Below are 27,924 nucleotides of genomic sequence, written 5' to 3' on the forward strand. Positions count from 1 at the left end.
TTCACACACACATTCATACACCGATTGCGGCGGAAGCCATGCAAGGTACCAACCAGCACATCGGGAGCAATTTGGGGTTCAGTGTCTTGCCCAAGGACACTTCGACATGTAGACAGGAGGAGCCGGGATTCGAGCCGCCGACCCATGGATCATTGGACGACCTGCTCTACCTCTTGAGCCACAGTCGCCGCACAGTGGAATATCTATAATGATGAAACTATGCGTATACACTATAGAATGCTATGTCGACATAAAATGCTATCTAAATTACATAAATTGAGACATTTGCATACGCCTGTAAGGTCGTCGAGGCTATAGGGCAAGTACTATGGCAAGTGCAACGGGCTCTTCTGGGCTCTACTGACCCATATTAAGGCACAGTGAGCAGCAGCATGCAGCCACAATGCAGCACTCAGGTTAAAGTCCAGTTGTAATAACAGTACTATAGCAGGTGTGCGTAGCACACTAAATATGTGGAATTAATAACCACACTGACTATAAAGGAAAGAACGACCCCAAAAGACCTATCATTAAGAAATGCCTAATAGCCTTAATATGTGAATTGTAATAGAGATGCACTGCGTAAACAGACAAAACAGAACATGATGTCTGGGGTCATTACTAACGCTTGCAGCCTGGGGAGTTTTCACTTTCATTTATAGTCAGTGTGGTTAATATTTGCCATATTTAGTGTGCTACAGTACACAGTGCTGCCTGCTGGTACTGGCATTACAACTGGAGTTTGACTCTGAGTGCTTTATAGTGTATGCTGGCTGTTCAGAATCATAATCAGTTTTATTGTCACATCACAGTTTTACAGGTATAACAGGTAATACTGGTGGTCATCGGTTGGGCACAGTGTCAGACATATTCCAGTAGAGCGTGTGGTTGTCCTGCTAGCGGAGCTGAGATAGGAATAGTACAATGTTTTGTTTTTGTATGACTCTGCCCTTTCCACACAAGGATAGTTTGATCTCGTCAAACTGAAACTGAAAGTACTTGAAATTGTTGCACTGAGCACTTCACAATGAAAAGCCATCATTTGATTGGTCACGAATGAATCCACCTCCAAGTGTGCAACACACCCACTGATAACATATGTGTGTGTACAGTATATGAAGCCTTTTCCAACCCATCTCTGCACTTGAAGAACCTAAAGGCTCCTGAGTCTCAACACTCCACCTCTCAGTCACAGTAGGTAAGACCTGGTGGTGCATTAAAATACTTACACTAGATTAGCGTTTGGAGGTAGTGATGCACTGATGGCCACACCATCGGCCGATATTTGCCGTTATCGGTCAATATCGGTATCGGCAAATAAAACTGACATTAACAGATCCGTTTGTTTGTTATCTGCAGCCTACCTAGCTGTAGATTCTGAACATTTATTCCTTATATTGAGATGTATTTGTTTCCCTGGCACAAAAGGGGGAAATAAAAACAACAAAAACGAAATAAGCATATATATCATACTGTATATAGATACTTTAAACATTGGTATCGGGCAAGAATTTCTATATTGGTGCATCGCTATTTGGAGGGGTGGTGTGAGGCACTCAGAGAAGTTTGAGAGAGAGAGAGAGAGAGAGAGAGAGAGAGAGAGAGAGAGAGAGAGAGAGAGAGAACAGCCCACAGATTTTGTCCAAATATTACGCAAATCAGTACACATCTCTATAGTCATGTGTACCTACCGATTTTTTATATTCCATCCGAATTCGGACCTGTTGGAGACCTATGTGCTTTCATTGAGAAGCACTTTTCCTATAGTCCTCTCTCGCTTTTAGCTTATATAGTCTGAGGGTGACTGATTGTCTGTTTTTATGACCACTGCATGTACTGTAATTAACTTTTCATTCAGTGTCTGCGTTTGCTAATGTGTTCTCTGATTTTAGTGTTTTATACTGTAGCTTGTTATGGTTTGTCATTTTATGTTTCACTTTCACTCTGTACTGTGGTGTTGATGCATGCCGTTGTCTTTCTTGATTGGAAAGCACTTTGGATTAACTCTGCATATTTGAATGGCATGTTGTGTGTTGTGTCTTCTTATTCCCTGCAAATTGCCTTTGATTATGATGGCCATGTCCACAACTCATGACTTGGATCCTGGCAAACACAATACAATAATATCTCTGCTGTCGGGAAGAAACCACTTAACTACAAAATGTTCATTTTTCAGGATTTCTTTTTTTTTTTCTTCCAGGAAATGAAGAAAACATTATATATTTGAAAACAAAGCAATACTGCCTCATCAACATTGGTGTTGTGACTTTATATATTGTCAATTACTTGCATGAGAGTGGGAGAGGTGGTGGAGTTAACTGTTTTCGCAGACAGTTTGAGGGTCCAATGGAGTTAAGAGGTTTTGTCCCAACCGCGTTGCTTTTCATTGGTTAAATATTTTCAAAACAACACACAGACGTAAAGGGTGTTCAATAGCACTGATTTAAAAAAAATTGGAGTTACGTGGTTTCCTCCCGACAGCAAAATTATATTTGATGTTTCCCTTTTAAAAGAATCAGTAGAAGAGTACATATTATACTCATGTCTCTGTTTTTTATTATGTTGTGTTTTCTCCACCAGCAGTGACTGCGTCATGGCAGCCTGCAGCATGGAGGAGCCAGTATGTCTGATAGAGAGTGACAGTAAAGGGAGTCTCCGTGTGGTTCCCAGTGCCCTGGCGATTTTACAGCAGATTGAGCAGAAAGTGGTTGTGGTGTCAGTAGTGGGCATGTACCGAACCGGAAAGTCATACCTTATGAACAGGCTGGCTGGGGCAAACAAAGGTGAGCCTTTTCATTATGAATTCCTTGTCGTGCATGCGCACATCGAATGGCGTTCTTTGACCCCCCCCCCCCCCCCTCTTGAAACACCAAGAAACGCGAGGCTGCACCTGTCAATCATTGCGTGTCGGAGTGCTTGGGCCATGGCCATTGACAATGCATTGGGCGCTTGAAGTTATATATTGCGAAGTATGCATGTCCACAGTAAGATAGATTTTTTTAACTGTGAATTGAATTTCTCAGTGAAAGTATGAAGGAATAGGAAGGGTCCAAAGTTGTATCACTTGAGTTTTAAAAGTTAAATATTTAAAAAAATGACAAAACATTTAAAAGTAAAAATTTCAGGCATGTGTGTTTCGATGTATCTCGGAAACGACTAAACATGTCAAAGTTTGAATGGAGTTTCTAAGTGAAAGTGTGTATTATGATGATGAATGAATTAGATGCATTGCTGGTCATAGAGGTGCTTTTTCCATCTAAAATGTAAACATCTTCATTTTGTATTAAAGCAAGCCTGACTTGGAATCAAATTAGCATTGCATATGGAGAGTCTAGTTGAAATACTGCATGTATTTTAATTATTGTCAAGGGTTCGCTTTGGGAGCCACCATCCAATCAAAGACAAAGGGCATCTGGATGTGGTGTGTACCTCACCCCAAAAAGACTGACCACACTCTGGTGCTGCTGGATACAGAGGGACTGGGAGATTTTGAGAAGGTGAGACCCCATTTTGTTTCATGTTCAAATCACGTTGCATTTAAAAGGATCCCTGGATAATAAGACTTAACACGTCAGAGATTTTCTTTTCCCTGTGATTCCATTGGCCACTCCCTCCCCTCAGGACACGCTCTGGCATCTTCTCCCCGTTGTAATAATGTGAACCTAGAATGGTTACCCTAGCTACCCACAAGAAGGCAGTGCAGAAAAATGATAGGCTATAATTGGGAACTATAGCCTCACCCTCCGCTATTAGTATAATACTAGTCCTTACCCGTTCTGAATATATGAACAGCAAATGATGTGTGGGTAATGCGATGTAATAGATCACATTACTGATAGGGGGGGGATTGTTTACAGATGATCTTGGGAAGTTGGGTTGGGCACAAAAGTAGGCTAATAGAGATGAATGGATGGATGGATGGACGGATAGATAGATAATGTTGCTGATGGGTGTCCAAGCGATAACTCTAATGGCTACTGGTGAACAGAACAGTGCAAATAAAAACATAAGCGTACGGGCACCCGCAGTCTTCTAACTTCTTCCCCGTTATTAGCCTACACTCCTGGGGAGGGATAATTAAATGTTTCTTTCGCCAGTAAATGCTGTAGTACAATCATAAGTACACCATTGATGTGTGATGTACATTTGGTGGTAATATTCTGCCTATAAATGGAAGTTATTGAATATTTTCACGTTCGGTGTTGCACTTTGTAGACGGTCCCTAACCGCTCAGCTAACCGTCTGCTGCCCATGGAGATATAAGCTATTAAACGGTGAACGCGGAGGTTGGCTTTTTGGGCTTCAAAGCAAGTTATAGTTTGTTCTTTATCTAATCAGGTTAAGAATGAGATGTTTTTTGTGATTTAGGAATGTGTCGTTCCTGAGCTATTGAGCCAGCGTTGGTCATTGCATCTGTCTGCAAGAGTAGCTGTAGTATGGGTCCAAGTTGTTTTCCCCGTGTGGGTCTGATGCATAGGTCTGATGCCTGCCTGGGGGCAGTGTGAAAAAGGGGAGGTGCGTTGGAGAATGCAAGGGGAATGTTGCGTGGAAAACTGTGTCCCAGTATTATTCTGTGTCCGTCCCAACATGCATTTCACTGGTGACACTGGTGACACGTGATTTGCGGGGAGAGGAGTTGTTTTTGATGCAAATTAATTTAATTAAGATGATTGTTAGAATGTTTGGCGTGTGTAATGCAGTGCACATTGAGGTTGAAGGACAGGGCTGTGCGGCGCGAGGTTCCCTGAGGCTGTCCGTGCGTCGTGGGGTTGTGAGGAGTCGCTCTAAGCGAGCAGCTGTCTTGCTCTATGCTAAGGAAGTATACAGAAAGACAGTGACCGGTCCTTTTAGTAATGATGATAATATGAATATATTACTTAGCAAGGAATATTAGCTCTAATAGCCATGTTTTGTATGGAGAGTATAGGTTGCTGCCTACAGGAAGGAGATATGTGTGTTCCAGCATACAATAAGGTATTTTGTCCATCAGTCGACTTTGAGGCTTAATCAGGATTTTGGCCAGGACTAGACTGAGCTCTTTGCCCTTATGCTTCTATGTATGTAATTGTATTTTTCTTTCTGTATTTTATGTCAAATGTGTGTATGTGTTGCATACAAGGCCGCTGGGTCGCAAGACAAATTTCAGTGCAAACTGACAATAAAGTACTATAATAACTATATCATATCATATTAGCTCCGAGAAGAGGTTCCGTGTCAGGAAATCGCTTATCGGTCGAAATGGGTCGAACCCTCCAATAGCAGTGGAGAAAACGCCCTTTTCACAGTACCGTATATACAAAAAGTAAAGTGGGGCATCTCTGCGAGCTTGCCCCAGAATAATAAGTGCATTGTCGTGGTAACCAGCCAGTCAGACCAGCTGAGGCGACGCCGACCGGTTAGACACGCCCTCGGTCGGGTCATCGCCAATGTCTATGTGCCGAACTTGATTCTAGATCAGCTGGAATTAATGCAGCCGGCCTGATCAGCAGCAATCAGCGTCAGCTGCCGCCGCCGCCTCCCCGTATATCAGACAGGTATAAAAGCCATTCTAGTTTCAGACTCGGTTGCTACCCTTTCTAGTAATATAACATAGCACGTTGCAAGTGTGTAGTGTAGTGTAGGGAGTCCGACTACATACTCCGGTACAGTAGGTGGTGGTATACACCTCAAAGTCATTGGTTGCAACCCGCCATAAAACTCAAATAAGAAGAAGAAGAAGACTCGGTTGCTGGCTGGTTCACCTCGCACACAGACGGGCAGTCGTGACCGTGACCTCGCATCTGGGTGGTAAGTGCTGCACACTTCTTCCCCTAATGATACCTGCATCATATTACTTGCCATGATATGATATTGATACTTGCTGTCTCTACATCCTATAGGCTTTATAGGAGTGGCGCTTGATACGCACAGGAGCGTGTGGGAAACCTGGAAAGGAAACCTCGTATCTTATCTGTATCTTAACTGACTCTGTGGATTGAGACTGGGAAACCTTGTATCTCCGCGTGATCCATCTACAAACCTTAAAGTCGTAAGCAAACCTTTTATCTCCTACTCACGTCCTTTGAACTTGAAGAGGCACTCCCCACAGGTCGAGAAGCTAAAGTGAAAGACTGTGATTTAATCGCCTACCTGATGAGCCTGACCCTCTCTCGCCTGTTGATGCAACACAGAAGATTTATGTTAAGTTAAAGAAGAGTACGATTTAAGTTAATTACTTACCTACCAGCCTGCGGATAAAAGAGACATTTAATTAAAATTAAAGAAGATAAAGAACCAAGTTGATTTCTCACCTTAAGCCTGTGGAGAAGAGGAGATTAATTTAATTAAAAAATACATTTGTTTGAAGCCAAGAGCTACTCACTGACTTCCTGTTAAAAGGAGTACTTATTCTTGCCTGCTTCCTGTGGGAAAGAAAACCTATGCTAAAGTACCCCCCCCCCCCCCCCCCCCCCCCCCACACACACACACACACACACACACACCTTTACCTGTCCAACGACAGCGCCATCTGGGAACCTAGAAGGGACAGAAGAAGAGAACAGTTATTGATTGGTTGGTAGAACGCCCAGTGTTATAGCCTGAGCCCCCAACTAGCCCTGTTTCTTGTGAACACGTGACTAATACCTGCTTCTCTTCCTTGCAGTGTGGAAACCTACCTGGACTGGAAGACACCTGGACTGCTCTTGATGATTACTGTATATTGTGTTGAAACTCTGAATTCTCCTGCAGTATTCTTTTGGTTACAATAAAAGGTGCTGCGGCTTCGCTTGTCAAACCTTGAATGCCCTGTCTCTGCCTGTTGATTTGTATCAGACCTGCCACAAAAGTTATTTCCTGAAAGCTACAGATTTTGGAATAGGATTATTTGAAATAGGAAGTGAACAGATCAAGAGTAATGTAACACATTCAATCGTTTCTTCTGGTTTCAGGGAGATGAGACAAGTGACAACTGGATCTTTGCCATGGCAGTTCTGCTCAGCAGCACCCTGGTCTACAACAGCATGGGAACCATTGATAATAAATCCATGGAGAACCTTCAGTATCCTTCACATTATTCACTCATCCTTTTTTGCTCATATTTGTCTCCACCAGGCCGAAGGAATGGGGAGAGAGTATGTTTTGCACTCCGTCCGTGTGTGTGTGTGTCCGTCCGTCCGTCCTTCCGTCCGTCTGTTATCAGCTAATCTCCGGCACCGTTGGCCCGATCCATGCCAAACTGTGCACACACTCCCTGGATGCCAACGACGAACCTCTGCCCCAAATATTCCTCAACGGCCTGTTATAGCGCCACCATGAGGCCGATTTAGGCAAAACACATTTCTGTAGATAACTCGTACACATTTTATCCATACATCACACAATTCGGTATACACTATCTCCATAGTCATGTGATCAACACGGATCTGCACAATTTCCCATCTTCCATCCTGATTGGCTAAGATTGGCTTCCAAAGCTCACATGATTGGTCCGTTTCGAACAAAATGCCACAAATCACAGACACAGTGTCCAATTTCCATGAGCACATTCCACGCACATTTCCACTAGGCCGAGGACGACATGCCACAATTTCTTTCCCAAATCAGCCTCACGGTGGCGCTATAACAGGCCAATTCCTGTTTTTACCTATAACTGCACCGATCTGTATACAACTTATGCCATGGGAAAACATTTTCCCTGCATCCCTCCACATCTGCCGGTTATAGCGCCACCATGAGGCCGATTTCTGCAAAACATTATTTATGTTAGTCGTACAGATTTCATCCAAATCTCACGCAAATCGGTACACATGATCTCTGTAGTCATGTGATCAAGACGAGCCTGTTGGATTTCTCAGATTCTACACTGATTAGCTAAGATTGCCTTCCAAAGTTTTCAGGAGTAGCCCGTTTTGTACAAAATGCTGCACATGTCTCATTCTCATCCAGAATTCTATCCTCAGAGATGAGTGATCTGGCTCTGCATTTCCTCAACAAAATGAAGAAAATTGTTGCAAGAAACAAACAAACAAAAAAACATGTTTATATTACTCCTAAACATTTTCACAATGTCCATCTATTTGCCAGAGAATTCACTCATTTATATCCACAATTATACATCTATCCCTTAAATAACCATGCACTATCCAAAAGTTTCACACATATTTAATGAATTTGCTAAACAGTTACTGTATTGATTTCAAATCATTGAATCGTATCGTATCGCCATAACCAATATCATCCATGTATCATATCGTCAACCATTGTGATACGTATCGTATCACTGTTAAAATATATCGTTACTATGTTTTGAATTAACCTTCTCTGTCTGTCTGAGAGTAGCTCAGCTATACGGCACTGCTTCACCCGTTCGTTGCAAAACCGTACACACACACACACACACACACACACACACACACACACACACACACACACACACACACACACACACACACACACACACACACACACACACACACACACACACAACTCGACTACTACTCGACTCAAAATGTTTGCATGGGCCTGTTATAGCGCCACCGGGAGGCTGGTTTTTGCAAAAAGAATTTGGGGAGTAGTCTTACATGTTTTTACAGATCTTACAAATCACACAAATCGGTACAAAGTATTTATAATATAGTCATTAAAACGAAACGGCTCAGACTTTTCATATTCCATCCTGATTGGCTATAAGATTGGCTTCCAACCCACAATAACCCGTACATGACTTGACGAAGACCTGCATGTGCTTCAAGGAGAAACCTTTTCTATAGTTCATTATTATATCTCATATTTCAGTCCTAAAACTACATTTTGTTTAGAAACCCAGACTTGTGTGAGGTTCTTTTGTAATCCTTAACACCACCCCTTTACAGCTATGTGACAGAACTGTCAAAGAATATCAACATGAAGTCCAATAAGGATGAGGATGATGATCGTACATATATGCGTTTCCTTCCCTCCTTTGTGTGGGCTGTGCGAGATTTTACACTCCAACTGGAGATTGATGGGAAACCCTGTACAGCAGACAAGTACCTGGAAAACAGTATCAAGGAGAAAGAAGGTTTCATGAACTGCTTATTTTATGATACGTAGCTTGAGGAGTTATTTCAGTCAGATATACTCGAGCGGCTTCATGCTATGCTCAAGGGACATACATGCACCTGAGGGGTTAATATGCTGCATTACTATGTGGGTGTATTCAGTATTCAGACCCACACCTCATACACTGATGTGGCAGTCTGTCAAAACCTCTTAACTCCATTGGACCCTCAAACAGCTAACTCCACCACCTCTCTCCTTCTCATGCAACAACACCAACTTTGATGAGGCAGTATTGCATTGTTTAAAAAAATATAAGGTTTTATTAATTTCCTTAAAAAAAATATTTTTAATTTCCTGAAAAATTAACATTTTGGAGTTATGATGTTTCCTCCGGACAGCAGAGATATTATATATATATATGCACACTTGTATTCTGATTCTATAATAAATAGGCCTATTAGTTAAATCTATTTTATTTCAGTCTATCTGACTGAAATATTTGAAATTTCAATCATTTAAAGGTTTCATGACATTAATTTCCATTTATTTTTATTTTTCACTTTCATGTCAGGTTTCACCTGACAAAAGCACTTGTTTGAGCCAGAAAACCCTAGACCACAGAATATCTACTGAATGTTAAAAGTTCAGGTTTTGTGGGTGCATTGAGCTCAGAAAGCCTACAAAAAAAAGAAATTTTTTTTTTTTTTATTTATGTCACGATCCCTTTAAACTATGCATCAGAAGTTTTTTTTTTACACTAAAAGGTATTGTTTTCTGTATGTGTTTCATTTTGTCAAAGGTGAAGATAATCATCAGTACAACGAAGTCCGTACCTGCCTTCGTAAATTCTTCCCACGTCGCTCATGCTTTGTGTTTGAGAGACCGGCCAAGCCTAAGATAATGCAACGAATGGAGGAAGCGACTGATGGTCAACTGGATCCAGACTTTGTTGAACAGGCCAACAAGTTCACTGAACACATCTACACCGAGTCTGACACCAAGACTCTCAGTGACGGCATAAAGGTCACTGGCAGATGTAAGTGGGATTTAAATAAAGGTACACTGCTGCAGCCGCTTGGTGTCTGGCATTTCTGTCAGTCAACAGCATTTGAGGGATTGGAATGTATGAATATTACCTGTGCTCAATGTATATATTTATGTATAAATGTTACTCGCTAATGACGTTGGAATTAGCAACATCTGACTTTTCTCTACTCTAAGTTCTCAAACAATCTCTGAACTATTGATGGATAGATTTGATCTTGCCCACAACCAATTTCAAGATTTCTCCATGTCACTCATATTTGTTACAACCCTAATCCTTTTTCTCTGGCCTACACTTTGTTTGTCCGGCAAGTCCCCATTTAAGATGTCATGTCACATGATGTCCCTATCATTTTAACCCTGGCCTATTCCCTGTTTGTTGTTTTGTCCCCGGTTTACAATTTTGTTGTTCATTATACTGCCTTTTCTCTCCAGCTTGTTAGGCATAATATTACAGGACAATGTTTTGATTCAGTCTGCCATGCAGCTGCCGCATTATCAAATATTCTAGATAGTGTGATCTGGTTTCCCAAAACATTTCTCGACATAACACCTCGCTATAGCAATCGCAATCAAAGTTAAGGTCCACAGGTTGTCATGGCAACGCATTCAACTTCATGAGAGTCCAGTGGGACTCCCTCTCATCATCTTGTGACGGCGACGTCACTATCCATCATCATCATCACTGTGCTGGACCACTCAGGGTTTAACCCTAACCCTATTATGTAATTGTAGCCTACGTCCGAATATGCAACACATTCTTTGAGAAAATAATCTTCACTAAACTTTAAACTTTATATATTCGGTGTGGTCTGACTTATTAGAACTTAAGATCCTGGTTCAGACTTACATTATTCACATAAAAATATAAAATAAAAACATTCTCCTCATAATGGTTACATTAGAACCATCAACTATCATGACTAGTTGAACACACTTTACTGAATGGGTCTATCTTCCACAGTGCTTGGTCAGCTGGCAGAGACATACGTGAAAGCCATCCGTAGTGGAGAGGTTCCCTGTCTGGAAAATGCTGTGAAGGCACTGGCTAAGATTGAGAATGCTAAAGCTGTTGAGCAGGCCCGGGACCTCTATGTACAGAGGATGAAGTCAGTACGCTTCCCCACCAACACCTTGGAGGAGCTGTCTGCAATAAATGCATCCAGTATTGTAGAGGCCCTGTCACTCTTCATGAAACGTTCTGTCAGAGATGACAACCACGAATATCAGAAGAAGCTTGTGGTATGTGTCGTTAATCATCATCCATTATTTTCATAATGAGTGTTGCTTTTTCAGACGGGTAGCGAGTGACGCAGGCATTCTCGCCAGATGTTCTCGCCAGGCATTCTCGCCTCTATCAGCGTCTGCGCAGGACGTGTAGCGTGAAAAAAAAGCTCACCACAATTATGTCCCATTTTTTCATTCCCGATCCGATTCCGATACCACAGCTTGTGTATAGTCCGATACCGATATCAATCCGATACCAGAGAATATTATTAATAATACAAAAAAAATACAAAATGAAAAAAATCTTATTTGGAAGTCCACCGACCAGGAAAAACGTTATATTTTTAAGTCCACTGTTGTAATTTTTTTAAACTTTTTCTTCTGCTTTCATACATTTTTCGCAATGTAATATAATATACATTATCCCTTATCCCTAAACGTATTTGCCATTTTTACTATTTTGAAAAACCTTTTAAAATAGTTCAACTAGCCGATCTACATCGAGACATTGTGAGCTTGTAGATCGGCTATTTGAACTATTTTAAAAGGTTTTTTTAAATAGTAAAAAATGGCAAATGTGTTTAGGGATAAGGGTGGCACAAGATATAGCCCTGCGGGTGTTTTCAGCGCAGCGCAGTTTCTGCAGGAACTGCTTTTCTATTTGTATCTTGATATGCATCATTTCTGTCTGTTGTCTTTTCACTGTGGGAACCCCTACCACTTGTATGTGTTACAGTCCTTGCAAAATCATTATCATTAATACACTGCAGTAAAGATACCATATTGTCGTCAAACAGTGACCTTTCTTTTTCAGTCATGGCCCCTCAAGAATAGTCTACTTGACCAGTAAAACACCAATAACTTAAGATAATACATGTTGGAGCACACTACAAATGAACCAATTTGGGAATATACATTTACATGTTGACCACTATGCTTTTAGATTGTACTTCTGGAGAAATACAATCAGATCTGTGAGAAGAATTTCAACGAGTCCAGGAAGGCATGTGAACAAATCATCAAACGAGTCTTTAAACCTCTGGAGAGCAAGGTGGGAGCTGGTCTGTACTCGTTCCCTGGGGGATACGAGATGTTCTGCCAGGACCTCCAGGACATGACTGATACATGCCGTGCAGAAGGCAGAGGAGTCAAGGTGAGTCAGATTCCTGACAACTTCAGATCTGAAGTTCTATTTGGATTCAGAAATCAGAGGAAGGGGTACTGAAGCCAAGTTGGAGAGTTTATGTGTGTGTGTGTGTGTGTGTGTGTGTGTGTGTGTGTGTGTGTGTGTGTGTGTGTGTGTGTGTGTGTGTGTGTGTGCGTGCATGCGCCCGTGTGCATGTGTGTGTGTGATACCAGGCTGAGGAGGTGCTGAAGACATACCTGGATGAGAAGGCGATTGTCGGCAAGGCCATACTGGCAGCAGATAAAAGCCTCTCTGAGGCATCACAGCAGAGAGCTGCAGGTAAAGTATATTAAGAGAGATGAAAACTCACAATAAATTAAATGGAAATTTAACAAGTGACTGACGTCAAATTCCTAGGAGTAAGAATAGATAATATTAATAAAGTCTGTTGGAAGCCTCATTTAACAGTTAAGAGAACATAAGAGATACATTTAAGAGAACATTGGTGAATGAGGCCCAATATTTTTCTTTTGAATGGTTTCGTCTTCCTACAGAGGAGAAAGCAGAAAGGGAGAAGGCAGAGAGAGAGAGACGGTCCATGGCGGAGCATCAGAAGATACTGAAGAGGCAGATGGCTGACCAGGAGGCAGCCAATAAGGAGAACATGAAGCAGCTCAAGGAGAAGATGGAGAGAGAGCAGATACAAGACAAAGCAGAGAATGAGAAGCTGATGGATGTAAGTGATTATATGAGTGGTGTAATGGGGCGTACGATTCCAGCAATGTGTCAATGTGTTTCCCTGCATGAGCAAGACTCTTACAAATTGGGTTGCTGTGATTTTTGTATTTGTTCCCCAGTTTTTCATGTGTTTATGAGGTGACAGTACTTCATTAGACGCCTTGGTGTGGTTGTTATGTGCAATGATGTCTTCTCTTTGCATTTATGGTTTCTTCCGGGAGGCTGAAACCTTGACAGTCAAACATGCCAATGAAAAAAAACAGTGATATAGTGACATCACAATATCATCCTCTCCCCTAACCCCTCTCCCTTTATCAGACAACCACAGCTGTGGGTGCGGCTTCAGTTCAGGTGGATCACCACCCATCAGGCAAACCAGGCATATACTTGGTGGGCGTGGGCGTGTCCAAACTGTCCACATAAAAACATCTTTTTAACAAATGCTGTACACTTTTTTGGAAAGATTCTTCATCCTTATATAATAATAAAACCTGATGATCATGTTAACCCTAATTGCTCCCAACCTCCATAGAATTGGCTGCTCAGTTACTACTCCTAGTTGTTATAGGGTGGATGGGTAAATGTCCCCGACTAAAGGACTTGTAGGCCTATAGTCGAATTTGATTGGCCAAATATTGCCTATTGACTGGTAGTCAACTATAGGCAATATGATCTGGCTGAGAGATTATTGGCAGTCAAATCAGTCTGATTACATAACATAACAAATGTTATGCAATAGAGAATCATTCCATTTGGGCAGTGCTTCAAACTATTTGTTAATTGATATAAGAAATGAGGCCAGTCTCTAAGTCAAATCATGAAAAAATGGACTAATCGACTAAGAGATTGGTAGTCGACTAAAGAGTCAAGACTCTCCCTCGATGAGTCGATTAATCGACTAACCTGAGGTCAGGCCTAGTATGTTGTGTGTCAATGTGTTTTTATATCTTATGTTGTTGTGTAATGTGTCTGTGTCACTTCAGTTGTTAAAGGAACTAAAGGAAAGAGCAGCTGATGAGAAGGAGGCCCGTCGGTTGGAAGAACAGCAGCAGGCTGTCGAGAGACAGAGAAGGATGGAGGAACGGCAGAAGAAAGCCTGGCGTGACCTCTTGGTGGCTTTCCTAAAGTTTCTCCTTCGCATCTATCGCATTTTGAGTAAGGGAATTGCATATATATATATATATATATATATATATATATATGCACTTGGCACAATAACACACAGTCAATCTATACCAACACAAACACACATCATACAATCAATGCACCATGCTATCTACAATATGTCACAGTAAAACAATCAAAGTTTTACTTTACCATATAGCTCTTAAGTCTATAGACAAATCCGCGCAGGCTGCCCTGGGTGGAATCATAGAGGCGGTGTCACTTTTTTGCAAAGTGTTCTACCTGGGTGGGCATGTTATGTTTATATGCCTAAACCTAAACATATAACCTCACAAAAACTACCTTATGCCTAAACCTAGATGGAGTGCCGCGATTTTTGTATTCATTCCAGTTTTTCATGTGTTTATGAGGTGACAGACCCCTTGGTATGGTTGTTATGTGCCATGATGTCTTCACTTTGTATTTAGAGTTACTTCCTGGAAGCTGAAACCTTGACAGTCAAACGTGCCAATGAAAAAAACAGTGATATACTGTAGTGACATCACAATATCATCCCCTCCCCTAACCCCTCCCTCTTTATCATACAACAGCTGTGGGTGCGGCTTCAGTTCAGGTGGATCACCAACCATCACCAGGCAAACCAGGCATACACCCCCAATCATCAACCAGAAACCTAACCTCACTAACCTAAAACCACGCTCACCTGCATGGGCAAAAAGCACAGATTGGCGATCTGCTACCTGTTCAGAAAGGCCTTAAATACCTGTGTCACTTATGACATCACTTTATTTCTGCCTCCCTCTAGGGGATATATTACAAGACGATGGAGATGACAGCAGCAGCAGCAGCGACAGCAGTGACAGTGACAGTGACAGTGACGGAGATGACCCTGGTGAGAAACAGGCCAAGAGGATGATGATGATGAAAATTTGATTGTTTTTCTTTTTTCAACTTGACAAAATGTTGTCCCGCTAATAGATATGACACAGGACCAAAATTGTACCGTAAATGGTTTAAAGGTGTTTTGAGTGATTCAAGGGGAATGGGGAGAATGGTTACAAAACATAACAAATCAAAATAACAAATCAAGGAAGGGAAAGGAACAGCGGTCCATACAGGTGCCGCTTGTTCCACATATAGACCTAAAACCAACAGCAAAGCACATGTGACATATAGTTTACAATGTGTTTAAGTCTATAGACAAATCCCGCACAGACTGCCCTGGGCGGAATCATAGCTGAGGTGTCACATTAAGCGCAGCTTGACGCTGCAGCATAGATAGCATACAGCTGGCCTACAGGGCACGGCTCCGCAGATTCATCTATCTATACACAGGCAGAACTCCTCTCTCAATGTTTACACACAGGCAGAACAATAATATAAGCCCCCTGTCTCCACCTGTAGCTGTTATAGAAATTACCTCCTCATTTTTGCCTCAAAGGCTCCACACCCCATTTAAGACCATGAAAGGCAACCGGAAACAGATGGAAAAACGTCACCAATCTTAAAAAAATCACACCTGTGTGAAATAAGTGGTGCAACTCCATGTGGGGGTCCGCGGGGGTCCCCGGGGGGTCCCCGGAACATCCAGACCCCCAGGCCCAGGGGGCCGGGCCCGTTACGGCCCCGCCCCGTGTGTGTGTGTGTTAGGCTGCACAACAGTGACACTTGGTTGTGAAAACCAACCAAACGCTATTTCCGTGCTCAGACCCAGCCAGCCAGCCAACCAGGGACAGACTGACAAAAATTGTCAGCTGATTGTCAGCTGACAGCTGACAATTTACGGCCCTCTTTTAGGCTAGACTGTTTAAAGTCTAGCCTAAAACTTTGAACAGCCACTGCACCGACCGCTGAGTTGCTTGTCATGAAAATCCAATCCAATCCAATCCAAACGGTGTAATCACTTGTTGTAGTGTTGAAAAATATTCCATAGCGGCGATCACAACAACAGAACGGGCGCTTAACGGCTTCCTCCTGGGTGCATACCATTGGTCCGAACGACAACCTACCTCAAACCCTCACCCTAACCCTAACCTCCCACGAGGGCAGCACACCTAAACCTAACCTTAACCCTCTCCCAACCCTTAACGCACCTCGGACCAATGCTCCTTCGAACCAATGATATGTCGAACCAAAGTATGCCTCCCCTTCCTCCTTCGGCAGTTTCTCCATTGTAAACAATAGGGACTCAATTTCCCTTAAGCGTTAATAAAGTAAATAAATAGTAAAACGTTAATATTATATAAGCCCTTTCTGTTGAACTCACCTTTGCAGAGGTAAAAAAAAAAATCACACCCGTGTGAACTGAGTGGTGTAAGGTCTTATATAGACTGATCAGCTGTGGTCTGACGTAATGTCTGACGTAATGAAATCACACCCGTGTGAACTGGGTGACCATAGCAACCATGCTCATTTTTTGGTACGAACAGACAGACAGACAAACTAACAAAGCCAGTTGTAGGAGTGGTTTACACCACTCAAAAAAAGATGCTGCTGAAATCCACCAATATCGGATATTTTTTATTATCAGAGCTTTATTGATTACAGAGTGGAATAATTATGTCCTTTAGACAAACCCTCTCAAGTGTTGAGGAGTTCAATAGTAGCCTGGCTTGGCCAAAACGTTAAATAGGACTTATTTTTGATTTTGCATTTAACATTGACTTTTGTATTTCACAGAGCCCATGGAGGAGCACCAGATGGTAGATGTAAGTGATTCTATGAATGGTGTATGACTGTTGTTTAAACTTTACAGCATCAGATGGTAGATGTAAGTGATTCTATGAATGGTGTATGACTGTTGTTTAAACTTTACAGCACTAAATGGCTGGAAATTAGTAGTTTGCATAGGCCATGTACATTCATAAACTTTAATAATTAAAGCCTTAGATCCTTAACAATTATGTCTGGCTTCAGTATTTCTATGGGGGGGTGGGGGTGGGTGGGGGGGTTGGGTGAGACATGGCCAAAGCACCTTTGGGGGTCCCCAGCCCAAAAGGTTGAGAACCTCTGTACTAATGATACTATATATTACCATGTTTTTGTTCTTGCTTACTGTACGTTAAGTCTGCTACATTGTAAATTGTAATTTGTTAGTTGTAAATTGTTATGTCAGTTATTGTTATGACAACACGTCTGTCCACAGCTGTCCAGCTGCAGCGGACGGTGTCTCTACTGGATGGAGCAGTTTAACACAACCAGAGACCAGTTGACATGCACCGTGCAGGAGTGAGTAACAGTTTAAGCCCTATAACCACACCAAAGGGTCGAGACGGTTTTAGCGTTGTCCCTGTGGTGTGATATGTCCTCTTGCACGTTGACGCGCATTGACGCGCGTTGTCCCTAGTGATTCAACACGTGAAATTCAATGGCCCAAACAACACCAAAGGGTCAAGGCGGTTTTAGCGTTAACTCCTTGCATCCGTTTGGACCCAAGGAGTTGCATGGTGACCCTTTGGTGTGGTTAGGGCTTAACACAACCAGAGACAAACCGTTTTCTGAAAAACCTTTTTCACATCAAGGACCCCCAGAATTATCTGTATTTGGCTGTGGACCCCCATCTGAAAATATGTTGTCCCCCCCCCCCCCCCCCTGCTTTCGAATGCATGTTGAAAAGACACTGATCAGTCAAGCTGCAGATGTAATGTGTTGTGAACTTGTAGATTGGATATTTATTTTATGTACCATTTTAGAACTTTTTTTAACACAAATCTCGTATTCTGGTGGTCTGGTGGTCCCTGGCATCCCTTGCATTTCTTGTTGTTTCTTTGTGTGCATGCATGCGTGCGTGCGTGCGTGCGTGTGCGTCAGGCTGCTGCAGGCTCGTCTGGAGAAGGTGGAGGTTGAGGAGGAGCTTAAAGAACTGCAGGAGAAACGGAACACTTGTCTTAACAAGGTCACACACGCATGCACATGCACATGACACACACACACACACACACACACACACACACACACACACACACACACACACACAAGAATGTTTGAGCATTTAAATAACATCATCTCTTTTCATGATCCACCATTAGGAGCGTGAGAAGATGAAGATTTTTGTGAAAACCCCATCGGGGAAGATTATAACCCTCGAGGTTGAGCCTTCAGATACCATAAAAAGTGTCAAGGCTAAAATCCAAGACAGAGTGGGCATCCCTCCTGATCAGCAGAGGCTGATCTTCGCTGGCAAGCTGCTGGACGATGGACGCACCCTGTCTGACTACAAAATCCTGAATCACTCCACTCTGTTCTTGGTAAAATAAAAATATATAGCCTATATATCATGTTACATTCTCAAGTGCGACAGAGCCATATTAACCCTAGAACACTAAACACGGGTGATTTTCACCCGGACAATTATATTATTGTAATTTGCATACTGTTGCTGATGTCTGAGGTGTGATTATTTTTCTACATGCAGGTGTTCGGGTGAATTTCACCCGTGTTTACTGTTTAGTGAGATGATTTTATTGTTTGATTCAGTGGACCATTCTGTCCCAGGAATGGGTGGACCAAAGGAGAACTTCCCAACTTCATTACTCTTTTTCTAGGAATATTTTTTTAAATAATATGTATGTTTTTCCACCGATTTTTGGCCCCCTATGACCCCCCTACATGAAAATCTATTTGTTTTTGTGAAAAGTCATGATGAAATAGACTAGCTCAAGTTGCCATGTATTGCTGTACTTATATATATTTTGATAAATATTTGTATGTCATATTTTTTTGGGGGTAAAATATACCCGTGTTTAGTGATGGTGTAACAAAAATATGTTTAGTGTTCTAGGGTTAAGAATGTTTGAGCATTTAAATAACATCATCTCTTTTCATGATCCGCCATTAGGAGAATGGGAAGATGCAGATTTCCGTGGTAAACCTTCCGGATAAGACTATAAATATGACCCTCGAGGTTGAGCCTTCAGCTACCATAGAAAGTGTCAAGGCTAAAATCCAAGACAGAGTGGGCATCCCTCCTGATCAGCTGAGGCTGATCTTCGCTGGCAAGCCGCTGGAGGATGGACGCACCCTGTCTGACTACAAAATCCCGAAGCACTCCACTCTGTTCTTGGTAAGAAATATAGCCTATATCATGTTACATTTTCAAGTGCGACAGAGCCCTTTTCATGCCCCGGAATCTTTCAAAATAAAGGCGCTAGAGTGCCCAGCAGATGAGGCAGATTTTACTCTGAAAAGCTCTGCATTCCACCCCCCCCCCCCCCCCCAAAAACAAAACAAAACTGGAGGTATAATGTTCCATTACTACCTCGCGCTACCTCGTCTGATCTCTCTCTAGAAGCGTTAATATTCGAGATGCATGATGAAGTCAGAAATTAGGACAGAACATCGGCATTCTGATCAAAACCACGGACAGCGATGTACTGTTCAGAGATTCAGAGATAATAGCAAGATTTGTTCGGCCCGTAAACAAGAAAGTGAATGGATTTGCATGCACAAAACATGTCCAGGAGCTTAAAGCAAGGTGTTGCCTAGTAGCAACGGCCGATGTCAAAAAATGGATTTTAGCGATCCGTTTTTATGCCATTAAAAAAAGACCTAAAGACGTCTCTATCCAGACATCCTGGGACTCCTACAGGTGTAATTATAAAGACGTCTGGGGCCGTCCTGGGCAAAATAAGTGTTAAGAATGTCTGAGCATTTCAATAACATCATCTCTTCTCATGATCCTCCATTATAGGAGCATACCAGTGGGAAGATGCAGATTTTCGTGGTAACCCTGTCGGGGAAGACCATAACCCTCGAGGTTGAGCCTTCAGATACCATTGACAATGTCAAGGCTAAAATCCAAGACAGAGTGGGCATCCCTCCTGAGGAGCAGAGGCTGAACTTCGCTGGCAAGCCCCTGGTGGATGGACACACCCTGATTGACTACAACATCCAGAAAGAGAGCACTCTGTTCCTGGTGATGAGACTGCGTGGTGGTGCTAAGAAGAGGGAGAAGACATCTTACAACACCCCCGAGAAGAGCGTGTACTGAGGTTTACGAGAATGGCCAAAACAAAACACCGCCTGCGGTGTTGAGTGTCCGGCTGACGAGTGCAGTGCCAGTGTGTTCATGGCCAGCCATTTCGACAGGCAGTACTAAAATAAAAAACGAAAAAATAAGCTCTAAAGATATTTTAAAATATATTTTTGTGAATGGAAATGGCAGCTTCCTTACTCGGATTTCGGGAGGTGTAGTTCCAGACTCTATATACTATATTATAAATGGAGGATAAAGCAGGGGCTGGGGATGGCATGGGAAGGGCTATTTATAGCCTCCTGGAGCCACCTGGCCCAGGTGCTCTCCAATGAGCCATTAGTCTGGAAGCTTTCAAAGGTTGCAGGATTGGCCCGTTTTGAACAAAAAGCCTCAAATCATGAACGTATGGTGCAATTTACGTGAAATCTTTAACAGACTTTCATACTAGGCTGAGGAATATATCCCACCCTTTTCACATTGGCCTGTTATAGTGCTACCAACAGGTCGATTTTTGCAAAACACATTTTTGGAACAAAATGCCTCAAATCATCCAATTGCCATCCAAGGCGTAACATTGGCGTGCCTATTATAGCGGCACCAGGAGGCCTGCCCTGGTGGAGACCTGTGTCCACTAGGGGCACAGGTGGTTTTAATTATTTCTGTGCTGCTAGCTGGTAGCACAAGTGTAGTTAAGCTGTGCCAGGCTTGGCTCCAGGAGGAAATGACTGAGGGTGCAGTCGAAAATGGAAGGGGGCACACATCATTTTTAGTAAACCAATTTGTACATAAAACTTAAACTGAGGGGTCAGAATTTGCAACTGAGGGTGCCAGGCCTCCTCTGGCACCCCCCTGGCGCTGGGCCTTAGCTGTGCCAGCGCCTGCGTCCCCTTTAAGAGAATCAGTTTCCTCCCCGCGGTAGCTGCATTAGCTCACAATGTTTACCTTTCGCCAGAAACGTTTACATGTCGGGAGCGATGCGAGACAAAGTCACAAATGACATCCGATCTTTGGATGGATGACGATCACCAAGGACAGCGCTCGTAGTTTCAGAGCTATACGGGGCTTTGAAAATCCTGCTCTGAACCGAGGTAAATGGAGTTGATTGTAAAGAACCCATAGCTGGTGGTGACGGAGGCGTTGCATACCAACCGGACCAATGTAAAAAAAAAGTGCTCAACGGCTTCATATATGGAGTATAGGGGCGTGTACGAATATATATGTATACCTAGCAGATAACGTCCCATAGCTGGGGTGTACGAATACGTAGGCTACTTCACAGTAAAATAATTAATGATGTTTAGGACACAATAAACACTTTCCTGGGGCAATGTTCATGATCAAATTTGTCATGAAAATGTGGTCTCACTTGAAGTCACTTCCTTCCTGGACTACAATTAAGTGTCACCTCCACGCAGCCTCCCCCGTCTCTACAAGGAGGGGTAGTGCACCGAAGCATTGTGATCATTGTAGGAATTCAGCAATCCAGTCAAACCCTATAGTCAAACACACAGACTTCATTATTTTTCTGGCCATAGGGTACACATTTCAAATTGTAATTAATACTATTAACATTGAACATCTGATGTTTCACATGCTTTTGATGCCTTTTGCTTCACACCATGGCCCTCAGTTTCCAGGTGTATCTATGCTTTGTGTGTTTTGTCTCGTATCATTAATTTATTTTTATGATCCTCTCTGGCTCTCTTGATGTTAAAGCTTGCTGTAAACATAGGCCTACAGTTCACTACTGAATTTCTGGCTGTGGTAATCAGAATGTTTATTTAACTAAGACAGTGTACAAATGGGATCAATTCGACCCTGTCGTGCCCACTGCATATTCCCCACACATTGTGGCAAATCACTCAAATCACTCTTGTCACTCTGCCTCACAGTCCTTGACCTTTGTTGCACAGCATGCTGAGGAAAACATAATCCGAGGAGGGAGCCGTTGGTCTTAAAGAGCTTCTTCCTATGGAGTTCTTATAAGCCCTTATTAACATAATAATAACAATATAACTGCAAGCAGCGATAAGACAGGGCCAAGCCATAAAAGCTTGGCCTATCTCTGGCTTGGCCAGGCTCAAGCTAGAGAAGAATCAAGAATGCAGCTTCCAGTGCTGCTTCCGACTTGAACCCTACTGTCCCTATATCTGGGGGAGAACATTCAGCAAATATTTAGCTATTTTCGGCTAAGATATTTCGTGTAGCGTGAAAACAGGAGGGGACCTAGTATCAAGCCCTGTGGAACTCCAGTCAACTATAAGTATAAACTAGATGTAACTGCATCCGTATCAGCATTGATCACTTCTTGCTTTCATCCCCAATCCCTAAGGATGCCTGGTTGATAGTGGTTAAATCTGTTAAATCTGTGTTTTATATATTTAATTTAACCCATGTAATGTATTAACAAGATCGATGGGCAACTACTTTGGATCCATTGAAACACTTTAAACTGTTTTGGACATTCACAGTTTCCACCTGAGAGCAACAGTATCAATATGGCGATAGCAAATGTATGTTTATGAACAAATTATTGACATGAATCAATGAATAGGAGTAAAAATAGGAGTAATCTAAATAGACTGAAAGTAGAACGTTTCCATTTAAATGCCTTGAGGCTCATGCACACATGTATCAATGAATAAGAGTAAAAAAATAAATATTGTATGGACTTTCACTATGGAGCTATTTTATTTGCAGGTACAGTATGTCTGCAAGGAATTTGTGGAGAGGTGGTCGATACACTAAACTTAAACAATCTAAATATGTGCAAATATACTGTATATACAGCGTTGCATATATGCACCGTTCATGACGACGAGAGACCCGGAAAAGAATTCCCGGTTCATTTTCCTCATAGACTTTTCAAAAAGTATTTATTTAAAGACGTTTACGCTGCGGACAAAGCCAACTCGAGTTGTGACAAAATCATGGGCCGAACAAATTATTTGTAAGAAGAAAAACAAAACAAAAAGTGTTGTATCCTGCCTTTTTTTTCTTCTTTCTAATTATTTGATCAGCCCAAAACATTGTGTTTATTGTCATGATTTGTCACAACGTGGCTTTGTCCGTGGCGTAAACGTCTTTAAATAAACACTTTTTTGAAAAGTCTATGGGGAAAATGAACGGGGAATTCTTTTCTGAGTCTCTCGAGGGGGCGGGACTGCGACGCTCTATTGGTTGGGTTAGGGTTAGTGTTTCAGCTGGGATTCATAAGAATTAGTTATTCTATATGAAGTCTCCAGCGTTATTGACCACAGATGTTGGCGAATACTTTCTGTGAAAGGGTCTGTGAAAGGTATAAGTAGGACTGCACAAGTATTTGCAAAGACGAAAATCAGATTAGATGAAAGGCCAACAAGACTACATTATTAAATAACGTTGTCGTGTTCCAAACTTTAACATGACATATCTATTATACAATTGAAAACATGTACGCAACCCAATACCCAAAGTCACCAGCTACTACGCCACTGACACGCTGGGTGCCGAAGCCGAAGCAGGAGCAACACACACTGCAACAACACACTAACACGTCACAGACTTACCCTCCGCGTCGATCCACGGCTATCTCCTCATGTCGCCGGGACAACGCTCCACACGTCCCAAACTCTTCTCCCTTCTGGCTCCAAAACTATGGAATGCACTTCCCATTGCAGTCAGAACTGCAGCCTCACTCCCAATCTTCCGCCGTAGTCTGAAAACCCACCTCTTCAGACTCCACCATGGCCCGTAGCACTTGCCCTAGCCTAGCCCCTTAGATAGCACATTATGTAGACTTAGATAGTATTTTAAACAGACTTATAGCTTGTTATGTAGACAGCTCTAGAATTGCACTTTATGTAGTCATAGCACTTTATAGTACACATGTATAATATATTATATAGTATAGTATGTATAGTTTACATAGATACTCCACTGTTACGTTCTTAGTTTACGCATGATTCATGATAACTACTTTTATACGTGTGATGTATGCCATGCTTTTTGTTATTGCTTAATGTAAGTCGCTCTGGATTAAGAGCGTCTGCTAAATGCCTAAATTGTAAATTGTAAATTGTCGCGCAGCACGCCCACACTCAACACCACCCGCGTAAACATTGTCATTGCACTGCCACTAAAGCCGGCTCCCGTCCAGACTCAAACAATATCAATATCAATAATAAACACAAACACGCCACAAGCACCGACACCCCCGCCTAATTTGTTGCCACGTCTATGAAAACAAGCACAGAAAAAATGCCATTCAACACGCTACTTACACACACTACCACTCGCTTACAATACGCGGACCTGGCAACACTACATTCCCTCTCCCATTTGCTCAAAGCCCACCACGTGACCCACACACACATACCAAAAGTAGCACACACACCTACCGCGAGCACACACACACACACACACCCACACAAACTGATTCTAACTTGGATGGAGAGCGGCGCGATTGCGCACACATACACACACTCTCACACAAACTGATTATAACTTGGATGGAGATCGGCGCGATTACATACACAGTTTAATTAATGAAAAGACGACAATTGCGCGCGGGACGGACTCTCGCATTGCATTGCATTGCGTCTCGGTGTTCCCCTCGCCCACGACACCCTTCTTCACAGCAGTTTCACTACTCACTTGGACACGACGTTACTTCTGACTACGGCTCTTTCCACCATTACAGGTAACTACAACTTCAGCGTGCGTGCGTGCGTGCGCGTGTGTGTGTATTGTGTGTGCTTGCTACGTGTGTCAATACTGAAAAACAGCTGCTAATGCTATTATTAATAGCATAACAACTACATAAACAGCTGCTACTGCTATTATTAATAGCATCATAACCATAGATATATATAAACTCTAGATAGCTCACCCGCGCTGTTGGCCAATGGAGAGCGACGTCGTTACATGGCGCCCATCTTACCTGGCCCACATAACATTGTGTCTATGACGCATGTACTCTTAAATGACCATAACTTGCTCAGTTTTCAACCGATTTTCAAACGGTTTGGTTTGTTATAAACGTCAGAGACGTCCGCATACTTAGATGCTTTTATACGACGTTCAAAAAAAACAAAAAAACAAGCAGATACGCGTCCTGAATCATAGCCACGTTATGATGCTGTTGATGCATCAACAGCATCAACAGCTGATAATGCCATGTCTCATGTACAGCTATTGCCACACAATTCTCTATTTATGTTGGCAATGCTGAAAATAACGCCTGCTAACAATACAGGCTGCTAACAATTGGGCTGTTGCCAATTATGCTCTTAGAAATAGCATCATGACAATAACAATATTAATAATAACACTAGCATCATTACAAGCATAATAACACGCCGCCATGTCTCATGTACAACAGCTATTGCCACCCAATTCTGTATTCATGTTGTCAATGCTGAAAATGAGGGCTGCTAACAATTCCACTGTTGCCAAAAACGCCATTATTAGCCTCATACCATAATAACTAATTTCATAATTTGTCGTCAATGCAGAAAACTTCTTTCAACCACTTCAGCTACATACAAAGCCATGCCGAAGAAACGCACATCATCCCTTGGATACCGAACGGCAAACGCCACCCAAATACGCTTGCACACAGCTGCCAGCCAACACCACGCACCATCCGCACAATGTACAGCACCATCCGTACAAGGTACATGTGCTCTAACAACCTTCCACAAACACTCGCACTGCACAATACATGTGTGCAGGGACCCATCACACAGCAGCATGTCATAGCAGCACAAGTTATTATGTTGACAACCGCTGATGATGATTGTCTCACTTCACAGCAGAACGCCTTGATGACGCGACTACACCACGACTGCTCCACACCCCTACTTTGCACCTGCATGACACCAGAGGTAATGCATTCACATATGTTGCACTCAAATTTACCCGTACTGCATTGTGTCCACTACACTCACATACTGTGCAAAACATCCATCGCCAACAGCTACACGCAAATGCATGCATCAAGCAGCTGAACTACTACATGGACCCTCCCACGCCACTCACACGCCAACAGCCCCAACACAACGCTTGGTTCCAGCAGCTGCAGCACAACATGTACCAGGTAAACTTGCTCAAAACTACACTTTGCACAGCACATTGCACAATGCAATACACTGCTGTTTCTTTCTCCACAGATACTGCAGTATCTTCATCACATAACCTACATTAATTGTGTACACTACACTCACACCCTGTGCTCTACATGACTCATACTATCTCTCTACACATCACTTCACAGCTCAACACCAGGCCAGCACTCCTCCACAAATGGCCAACACACCTTCATTGGACGTGGCTGAGGCCAGAGGTACTGACTTCTGTTATTCAGATAACCTTACTGCTTGGTACCGAGCATCCTGACACACTGTATAGAGACATCTATCTACATATCTCTGCATAACATGTCGATAACATTTTGTACCTCTGTGTCTACACACCCTACTGACATCCATACCCAGGTCAGCGCAGGCGGGAGCAAACACGTGACAGAGTGAGACGGACCAGAGGTAAGGCCTCACATATGTTGCCCTCTGCCTCAATGCATTACGCATATGTGTGTATGTTATACCTACATGTACTGAAGATATAGTCACATACACTCCCATCTTAATTTCTCAGCTCAGCATAACCTGGACAAACAGCAGCACATGATGGCTACAACACAGCCAATGGCCACAGCAGAAACCACAGGTAACCAACGCACTACACTCACATCTACACTTTCACCTCAATAACTCTAATACAACTATCACATTGTCCCACTACACATACACACAGTTCAATTTAATGCCTCCACACATTTCCATTGCCGGCCTCAACAAAAACATCACATTCACATACTGACCACAATCTACTTATTACTGCTTGGTACCGAGCATCCTGACACACTGTATAGAGACATCCATCTACATATCTCTGCATAACAAGTCGATAACATTTTGTACCTCTGTGTCTACACACTCTACTGACATCCATACCCAGCTCAGCGCAGGCGGGAGCAAACACGTGACAGAGTGAGACGGACCAGAGGTAAGGCCTCAGATATGTTGCCCTCTGCCTCAATGCAATGTGTGTATGTTATACCTACATGTACTGAAGATCGGACTCCATTAAAAATACACTGAGAACTACATTTTGAAATGTTGTGACTTTGTCTACCTTTGCTCTCACAATTTCCTTCCTCCGATTTGCGACACGGGCGGAGCTAGGATGAGCGGGCCAAAGGCCCGCGAAATTCTAGTGAAATACAATACAAAAAGAATAGCACAACTCAATATACAATACAATACAATAAAACAGAAAAATATAGCTGCAAGCAGCGATAAGACGGGGCCAAGCAATAAGAAAGATCATACCTGTGTGAACTGAGCGGTTCTGGCTGCTCAACAACACCACTGGCTGGCTGCAGTCATGGCCCTTTTAGGCTGCTCAGCAGTGCCACTTTAGGTGTGGTTTAGGTGTGTTTTCTCAGCACAGTTTGTAGATTTGTTATACAAGAAAGTGTGCATTTGGTGATCATGACAGCAATTTACATGTCAAGGACCCCACAATTAATGCATTTTGAAAATAGCCAATGTTCATAGGGTTAAAGCGGTTAAACTGATTTTGAAACTGCTTTAACTAATTTTGCTGGGGACCCACTGGAATTACC

The 27,924-nt window shown here is 42.6% G+C and overlaps 1 protein-coding gene and 1 long non-coding RNA gene across 2 annotated transcripts; both read left to right on the forward strand.

Annotated features, from left to right (window-relative positions):
- Positions 1–1,163: 1,163 nt before the first annotated feature.
- LOC306941008 (guanylate-binding protein 1-like) lies at positions 1,164–20,270 on the forward strand (the record flags this gene model as incomplete). The annotated part of the gene is made up of 16 exons (XM_079526311.1): positions 1,164–1,198; positions 2,581–2,783; positions 3,370–3,497; positions 6,930–7,039; positions 8,853–9,040; positions 9,821–10,057; positions 11,030–11,307; positions 12,236–12,445; positions 12,652–12,757; positions 12,973–13,154; positions 14,140–14,268; positions 17,427–17,509; positions 18,092–18,176; positions 18,313–18,528; positions 19,119–19,343; positions 19,971–20,270. Exons 2-16 carry the CDS (start codon positions 2,594–2,596, stop codon positions 20,268–20,270), a joined length of 2,667 nt encoding a protein of 888 aa, XP_079382437.1. The 5' UTR covers positions 1,164–1,198; positions 2,581–2,593.
- Positions 20,271–26,526: 6,256 nt separating this feature from the next.
- LOC306940361 lies at positions 26,527–26,959 on the forward strand. Its single transcript, XR_013792005.1, has 3 exons — positions 26,527–26,580; positions 26,732–26,779; positions 26,892–26,959. It is a non-coding gene; the product is annotated as an uncharacterized lncRNA (long non-coding RNA).
- Positions 26,960–27,924: the final 965 nt, after the last annotated feature.

This window comes from Electrona antarctica (genome assembly GCF_951216825.1).
Source record: "Electrona antarctica genome assembly, chromosome: 17".
NCBI lineage: Eukaryota > Metazoa > Chordata > Actinopteri > Myctophiformes > Myctophidae > Electrona > Electrona antarctica.